The sequence below is a fragment of the Lampetra fluviatilis genome, chromosome 46, assembly GCF_964198595.1.
Source record: "Lampetra fluviatilis chromosome 46, kcLamFluv1.1, whole genome shotgun sequence".
Classification (NCBI taxonomy): domain Eukaryota; kingdom Metazoa; phylum Chordata; class Hyperoartia; order Petromyzontiformes; family Petromyzontidae; genus Lampetra; species Lampetra fluviatilis.
In genome coordinates, this window is record NC_136320.1 from 9,169,209 (window position 1) to 9,178,064 (window position 8,856).

General features: G+C 55.7%; 1 protein-coding gene across 2 annotated transcripts in view; it reads left to right on the plus strand.

Moving 5' to 3' along the window:
• CBARP (CACN subunit beta associated regulatory protein) overlaps positions 1 to 4,477 on the plus strand; it is a 58,869-nt gene extending 54,392 nt beyond the window's left edge. For both annotated transcript variants that reach the window (XM_078877094.1, XM_078877093.1), the window contains 3 exons: positions 805 to 994; positions 1,492 to 1,840; positions 2,692 to 4,477. In XM_078877094.1, the coding sequence (XP_078733220.1) occupies positions 805 to 994; positions 1,492 to 1,840; positions 2,692 to 3,991 (1,839 nt within the window). In that variant the 3' untranslated portion in view covers positions 3,992 to 4,477. The remainder of the gene's footprint in view (positions 1 to 804; positions 995 to 1,491; positions 1,841 to 2,691) is intronic.
• Positions 4,478 to 8,856: the final 4,379 nt, after the last annotated feature.

The window sequence follows — 8,856 nt, forward strand, 5'->3', positions numbered from 1 at the left end:
TTCCAGCGAAAGCCTTGTGAAAGGGTTTTTTTGTAAATAAATTACAGAATTTGGATGAACTGCTGCCATTGTTTACACAAAAAATTTGATCAGCCTAGCAAGTGTCGAAGTGGTGTCGCCTGCGCACTCGCAGTAGTGGCCCAGAGCGTAAATTTGAATGACAGGTGACGAGAACCAATCAGATTGGATAAAATAACATGTATCCAATTCTGATTGGCCAGGGACGCAACGACTTGCGCCCCGAGGAGAATCTTTAAGAAACCAATTAGAGACCAGCTTCAGGTCACATGCTGTCCGAAAATTTAAAGTCTCACATAGACATCCATTTGTCCGGCGCCCCGCATGAAACACATTGAAAAACATAGAAAATAGTTGACCGATTAAAGCCACTTTTTATTAAATGCTGATGCTTTTCTTACTACCAGCCGGCACATCGTATGAAAAAAATATTTTATTTATGTATTTTTATATAATTTTTGTATATGTATATTCTTGAATCTTGAAGGGGGTGGCGCCCCTGCGCCCTCGATTGACGAGCCGCCACTGGTGGAAATGTGGAACTTGGTCCGCTGCTGAGATAAACAAATTGAGGACGGATTATCAGAAGTTGGCGGCAGACTTATTGTTCTCTGGCGCGATGTTCGACGTTTCACATGACCCGAGGACGCGCGGGGCTGTAAGGCACCACCGCTGCCACCAGAGGAATCGCCAGACAACAACGAAGCGACGAGCGAGCGCCGCACTCGTCGCAGTCGGTGACCCCCGTCGCGACATTTTATCTCCCCCCCCCCTCCGACTCTCAAGGCCTCCCCGCTGAGCGCGGACGAGACGGCGGACGCCGAGCAGAGTGCGGAGAGCAAGTGCGGCGGCTTGGTGCACCACTTTCTGGCGCGGCTGCGGCGCCACGCCAGCGTGGAGGCCGGCAGCCCCCGCTTCAACATCCGCAAGTGGCGCCTGGACAAGAGCCGGCGTGCCTCGAGCCTCGACACGCGCGGTGAGTGGGGAGTTGGGGTGGGGGGTCGCCAACCCCCTCTGTGCCACAAACAACCGTGACGCGTCACGGGGGAGAAATGGAGGGGGGGGAGGAGTGTCCCGCGTCGATGCTGGAAGAGGGGGGAGAGCTATGTCCGAATGCGTCGCCCTTTTAGGGTTGATCCTGGGAAAAACCTGGGCAGGTGGAAAACTCCAGTGGCGTGCCAGGGGGAGCCACGCCAAACAATTAGCGTGCACGTCGCTAGTCCCATCAATCCCTCCGCTCATTAAACGAGTTGTCAAGGCTGCTGGGCTTCCTCTCAAGGCGCTCCGGAGAGCCCCTCGCGCAAGGAGAGAGATTCGTTTTTTTTTCTCTCGAACGTTCACGATGACAAAACACACTGATACGCAACGTGGGGGGGGGGGGGGAGTGGGTGGGTGAGTGGGGGGTTGTAGGGTGCGTGGGCGCCAAAGCCGAGCGACGACAACGACGCCGGCGCCACCGCACCTCTTCCGCAGGCTCCCCGCGGCGGCGGCAGTTCCAGCGGCAGCGCGCGGCGAGCGAGAGCACGGAGCGCTCGACGCACGACCCGCACCACACCGACGTCATCCACTACATCGCGCACGCCGAGCGCCTCGCCTTCCTGCAGCCCCCGGCGCCGCAGGCCGAGGCGGCCGGCGGCACCGGCAGCGGCACCGGCGACGGCACCGGGGGGGCGGCCGACGACAAATTTGCGACCGTGGCCACCGCGGCCGAGAACGCGGTGACGATCGTCGCCGTCGTGGCCGCCGCTTCCCCCTCCTCCTCCTCACCGGGGCCCCCCCACCCAGCTCCGGAGGCGGCGTCCGAGTGTGAGCGCACGAGCAGGTAACGCCATCACTCGCCGGCTGGGGAGTGAGTGGGGTGAGTGAGGGAGTGAGGGTGGAGTGGTCTGTGCGGTGTGAGGGTAGTGTGAGTTTGGAGTGTGCGGTGTGAGCAGATTGAGTTTACAGTCGCTTCTCTGGCAAGCAAGTGTGTGTTGCGTGTGTTGTATGTCTCGTGTTGTGTGTGTTAGGCATGGTGTTGTGTTACTGTGGCCCAGATTTAAACAGTCATGAAAAGTAATACAAACTAATTTGTGTCCCATCAGCCCCGTGAGCACATTTGTATCTATCTATGTATGCATGTTTGAACTTTTTTCGCACCTTGTGTAGCCAACTGTGCTAATCGGGGGTGTAAGTGTACACTTCAAACCAGCTGTCTCTCATTATGCAACTCTGCAGTTTCGTGTTGATTTATTTCTTCAACATAAATCGGTGTGGCATGTTTTTTTTTTGCTATCATGTAAATATTTGTTTGTTTTTCACAACCTTACGAGTCCCTGGCTCCTGCCAAGGTTGAGTGCTATTCACTGGCTGAAGGCAGCCAGTCGAATATCCGCCATCATCGTCATCAAAACGACGGGGCACGTGGAGATCGGGCCCCCTCGTTGATCGATGGACCGTTGTGATTCGGCGTCGCCATTTGATTCAAGGGTCGATTCCTTTTCGACGTTCCGGCGAACCCCCGCCGCCTCTCGTGGCTGCGGCACTTGCACGAGCGAACCGCATCCGATGCGCGCGAACTGACTGTGATGCGCGCGGCGTGATCGCAGGCGCGAGACACGCGCTCGACGGTAATGCGTGCACAGCGGCCGGCTTGGCAACGGTGGCTGCCGGGCTTGTCCGCTTCCCTTGTAGATCAGATGGTGACGTGGGGGCCGCGGGCTCCGACGCGACGTCCGCGCCGCGCGACCTCTGGAGCCTGCGCGCGTCCTTCGAGCTCTACGCCTCGTCGGAGCGCAGCAGCAGCAACGACCGCGACTCAGTGCGCAGCGACGGCGAGAGCGTGGGCTCGGCCGGCGCGCCCGGCGCCGGCCACCTCTCCCAGGACTTCTCCCAGGACGAGGGCCCCGGCTGCCCCGCGAGCGCCGCCGGCGACAGCAAGAAGGAGCCGCGGCAGGAGAGCACCGAGTCGGAGCGCAGCTGTGGCACGGACGGCGAAGCCGGCGCCAGGAAGCTGCTGCAGATGGACAGCGGCTACGCCTCCATCGAGGCGCCGCTGCGCTGCCTCCACGAGGAGAACGGGCGCAAGCAGCAGCAGCGCACCGCCTCGGAACGCCGCTGGCATTTCAGCTCGGGCCGCACTGACACGGTGTTCGAGAGCCTGGACGCGGAGGAGCCGGAGGCCGGGGCGGGGGCGGCGGCGGCGGCGGCGGCGGCGGCGGGGGGAGGAGGAGGGGGAGACGCTGGCGTCACGAGCCACCCCCCGGAGCGAGCGGCACAGGCGGCGGGCGGCCTACGTGGCTTTCTGCGGCGCCGCGATTACAGCATCGACGAGCGCTCGGACGCGCTCTTCCGTGAGTTCCTGCGCCACGACCCGCGGTACGACGAGGCTCCCTTTGGCAAGGCCAAGCACCGCTCGCGTGCGCACCTGCGCAAGCAGTGGCAGCGTTCCAAGCAGTACAGCGATCCCGGCGTGCGGCACGGAATGAACTTCTCGGCGAGCTTCGAGCGGCACCGCGCGCCGCTGCGGCGCGGCAACAGCGTCAACTACCCGTCGGATGGCCGCTACTACGCCACGCTGCCACGCATCGTCAGCGCCGGTGACGAGGAGGCCACCGACGCCGTGGCCGCCGCGGCCGCAGCGGTTTCGGCGGCCGTGGAAGCGAAGCGCTCCTCGCCCGTAGAGGAGCCCGACCGGGGGTGCGCTGCCCGTGACCGTTGCGACACCGGGGAGCCCGCTGACACGGAGCCGGGCGACGTGAGCGCGGGAGACTGCGGGAGCCCTCCCCCCGGTGGCGACGGCGGCGGCGGCGACGGCAAGGACGGCGTGGGCCACGGCTACGGGCCGCAGATGATATCAGTGTACGGTGTCGGGGGAGACAAAGCGGCGCCTCTGCTTGAGGAGCGGCTCTACCTGGCGCTGAGACAGTCCAAGGAGAGCCTGGTGCAGGCCATCACAGCCACGGATGCCCCCCCCGATCACAGTCCCGTGTGACCTGCCCTCTTTCCCCCACCGCCCTGCACCCCACACCCCCTCCCCCCCCCCACTGGACAGAACGATGGGCGCATACTATATGATTATGATCATCATTATAATAATAATTATACGTACACGCTCGATAACTGAAGTGATTGCCGGTCTGCTTTGCTGGCTGCGCGCCCTCTGACGGGAGACCACCGGGCGCCAGATTCACGCCGTCCGGCTTGTGCCGTCGCACAGCGGCGGCGGAGACGTCGTCGCGGTTCCCACCAGCGTCGAGCCAGCGGGGCCCTGGGGCTGGTGCACGAATCCCGGGGTGCCCCGCGCGTCACCGTTTGGTTCTCCGTTCACGGCTCAACGTTTTTCGTAACATTTGAGTTGGTTTGCGTCTTAATTACATATGCCATTGATTTGTAATGAATTTTGTTTATATTTATGACATTTTAATTTATTTTAGCTATTTATTGAAAGAGTTGTGCCAATAAAAGAGTAGCAGGTTAATATTCTAAAGCATTTTGTTTCACTGTGGAGCGCATAAATGTTCCTGTACTTCCAGAGAAGGCCCAGCGAGGGATGGGACTGGGCAGATCACAAAGCTCGATACGATGCCGAAACAAGCTCCAATAATATTTTCAGGCGATGCGGCGTCTCGTTTACAAAGTCACGAGTTGCCCATCTTAACTTGCATTCCGTTTCACTTTTTCCCGAACGTGCCAAATTATACACATAAAACGTGGTCACTAATCTGATCCGCCTACAAATGTGCATTTTAATTGCCACTAAGTCTAATCTTACACAGAAGCTGTTTAACTTTTTTCCCATTTTTTTTCCACCAATCACTACTCAAAGTTCACCGTTCGAATACCTCCGCACCTCTGGGACCACTAATAGAAGGGGGGGGGTGGGAGGGGGCCAAACGTCGCGGGACCCGGCTACGATTTTGCATGTGTCTCGTTTTCCGTCGTTTGTGTAATCCCCATCCGGTTTCCATCCCACGGTGTTGCGATCGGTCTCCTGTCTCCCTCCCCTCGTGCACTATAACCCTCGGCAGCTTCTCAAAACGTTTACGATGAGCACGCCCGCAAACGTACAGCCATTCCGATCATCGCTCTGGCTTTACATTCCCCTCCTACTCCTCCCCTCGTCTAATGAGGGCCACCCACCTCCACCAACGCCCTCTTCTCTTTTCCAAGATAAAGTTGAGTGCCGATGAAAAGGGGGGTGGTGCCCGTATCGTGGCGGTTAACGTGAAGGGTAACTCTGTTACAAAAGCGGAGGACCCCACAGACACTCCCCAAACCTCGATTCCGCGTGACCACTTGTGGCTGGACGTTCTTAGTAGGGGAGCGGTGGCTACGAACCTGGTGACCCGAGTTCGAATTCCTGCTCACGACCAACACCAGCGACGATTATCTGAATCGGTCCTGAGCCTCCCCTGGGTAGACTCGGCCTCAATTTAGTACCTGGTGCGGTGTGTAAACATCGCCACTGGGGAGACAAAGGTGGCCCCACCCAACCCCTCGTGTGCCGCACTGGCCTTCATCGGTGCTCGCTAACAGAACTTTCCCCATAAGTCTGCTTTGCAGACACGGCGCCGGCCACCACTGCTCTTTCTAACGCACTTATGGACGCGCGGTCTTCGCGAATCACAATCCAAGTTTGATGAAAGCAGAAAATCCCACAATGGTCAAAATGTATGAGAATGCCTTTAATTTTAAATTGCAACGTTCAATGGAAAGAATCGTTTTCACTGTTATGGAGATCACGGCTCTCTCTGGCACGTGGTTTTTGGGTTGTTCCGCGAGTTGTCCGCCACGGTGTCCAGGCGCTTCGCTCCGCGTGCTGGCAGCTTCGGTTTAGTTCCTGAAGCTCCCAGCACATGCGGCGAAACGTTGGACATCGTACCGAATGACGAGCAGAAAGCACATCGGAGAGCTATTGCAGCTTGAGCGGGACGAGGCAGCAGGACAGCGATCGCAGCTGGTGTAGCCGTCACAGCTGGTGCTGCAGTGCTGGTCTTCAGGCACTCTGTTCGTAGCAATCAATGCGTGCATCGATCATTTGAAGATGTATACACATTTTATGTTAAATTCAGGCTAATGGATCTGAAGACAGAAATGTTTTTCAACAAACAAGATGTTCAAACAACACCGATCAGAATTCAATAGAATAGCAAAATGCGAAGCATTTACGCTTCCCGGAACCGAGGGAACGACATTGTAATGATTAATCTGCCGATAGTTCCACCTGTGGAACTGTGTGCACTGCCACGCTACAGAGGATGTCTAACAAACACGCAATCCGTCTGTACCAGCCATTTGAGAATGCAATGAAACCCATATATTTGGCACTGTCAAATTGACATAACCTGATCATCGTACCCAATTGCTTTTATAATTGCTGCATTTTCAAATGAATGTCTGCATGGTTGATTTTAACTGGCATTGTGCGTATGATTACCGCGGGCTTTCGACCGTGATCTGTAAACGCCGACATGATTCCAGTCACAATAACAACCTTAAGCTGCCGACCCAATCATCTCCCCGTTTTGTTTTCGGAGTAATTTTTTTATGAACTAAAATGCAAACAGTGCATAGGATGTAATCAATAAGTGCACGCTAAGACACAGTAATCCGATGGCACACTTGGAAAATGTAATAATACAGGATTACCGTGACCAGCCCTCGCTAATCTTGTTACAGATTTCCAAAGCGCTCATGTAGATTACCAAAGTGCTCAAGGATTGGGGGGGGGGTGACCGACAGAGGAATTTGAATTATCTCCACGAATCCGGTGACCAAAGGGGTAGGGCCGAGAGCCAAATGGTGGGAGACGGTCAGCGCAGACCTTGGCACCAGCAACGTTGGCCGTGATGATGACATATTGACCTCAGAGGAGCCCCTTCGTGGATCACGCGCCGCGCTCGATCACGATCACAGCAGAGTCGCTCCGTCGCTCGGCTCCCGGAGACCCACGGGGAAACGCGCCATGTGGAGTAATGCAGGATTCATACTCTTAGGTTTTTTCGGTAAAGTCATGTGACTTTACCGAAAAAACCTAAGAGTATGAATCCTTGCAGTCACGAAAGCTTCAAATCTAGAATTAACGCAGGATTCTCGCTCGGGAAATTGCCGCAGACTGGACCGGTTAAATCCTTGAATTTCCCATAGGGGAGTTATCAAATATCTGTGCTTGTCAAGTTTGTGTTTTTGGCCCTGTGACATCGTGCACCAAGTGCAGACCGTTCTGTGCTGATGCCATAGCCCAATTCCCTGCAACGAATCGGTCTTTCAAAAGTAGTCCCCAAATCAATACAAATATTTACAGTAGATCTACCATTTATGAACCTCCAGTGAGCTCTCTCGCAGTCCTCTGTAAGTGGGAGTGCACGGGGAGTCATCTAAGAGTCACATAAGCATCGACTTGAAGTGAAACCCTTGGCTCTTCTCAACAAAGCCGAGTGTGTGTCTCAAGGCGGTGGCCTCAAGCGAAATGTGAAGAGGTTTGAGACCTGGGGGTGGGGCGGGGGGGTCTCCTTGAGCCGAGTTTATGAAACCTGCAGCCTTGCGTCCACTCGTCTAACGGAGCGGTTCTGTGCTGGAGTGGCGGTCGGAGGAGGAGGTCTGGGTTCTGGTGGCCCTCAGTGACTTGGGGTGGAGCCGAAGGGCCCTTGCGTGGGGCTCGCACAAACCCAAGTTTGCGACTTTTAAGGCATGAAGTCTATGTTTACACTTGGTAGATGTATGTCGATGATGTATATGGGCTATGGCTTGATTCGAATACATATGTACATATTTATTCCTATAACTTATTCAAATTGTACTCTTGCGGTGATGAGCTAATTTTAACGTAGCATCGTTGCGATCACCGATTTCGTTCGAAACTCGCAAACGCGTCGCGAGCGACGAGAAAGCGTTGAGACCCCTCTCCTCGGTCCATATCTTGAGTGTGTGAGGTGTGTTGGTGTGCCAGGAGAGGCTCTCGATTTGTTAAGGCCCCCCCATGATCCACTGGGTCACACGGTGGCCGGCAACGCAACAAGACCGACTTGGCTGCCAACAGAATGGAGTGAAGCTGTTTTGTTTTCCACTTCGCCTTTAAAAAAAAAAAGTTTTTATTGAACCCGCAACCGCGAACGTCATATAACAGAGGGGGACGAACAAACACACAATTGCACAGAACACAAATATCCAGCAGGCGTCGGGGTCAGGATCGAACCCACGGGCTCTTGCATACCAAGCGAAGTAGTTAACATCTCCTCGCTACCGTGATGATGATGAGAGACGCAGATTCCAAATATCCAGCAGGGGTCAGAGGTCAGGATCGAACCCACGAGCTGCTGCATACCAAGCGAAGTAGTTAACATCTCCTGGCCACCGTGGCGCCGCGACCGCTCTCGTGCGCGCAATGTGAACCTGGGGCCAGCCGCAGCGCATCGCTCGTCTCGCCGCAGCCGTCACGTGACGCCAATCGCCCAATGGGCACGGGTTTCTCAGTTTCTCCTACTAGTTTCTCTACTAAAAAATTAAGTAATTCCCCCGTGTGCCGCTTCTTTATAGTAAATACGGTAATACCCCGGTTTACGTTGGGGATGCGTTCCCGAAAGGTACCGACGGCGAGTATCGAAGCGATTGACGGGATAGTCGGGGTGGTGGTGGGTGGAGGTAAAGGCTGAGAGGGGCGACGGATAAGGCGAAAGGACGGACGGATGATGCTGCCGGCGAAGTGAGTGTGGGCTTGAGGCCACGCAAATCAGGCAGCAGCAGCGGTGTGAATAATATAAAGTAGCGACGTCGTTTGCAAAACGACGGAAAACGGGGGGGGAGACGTAAATCGTGGTATGACTGCTCAGATACAAGTGCTGCAAAAGCTACGGATCG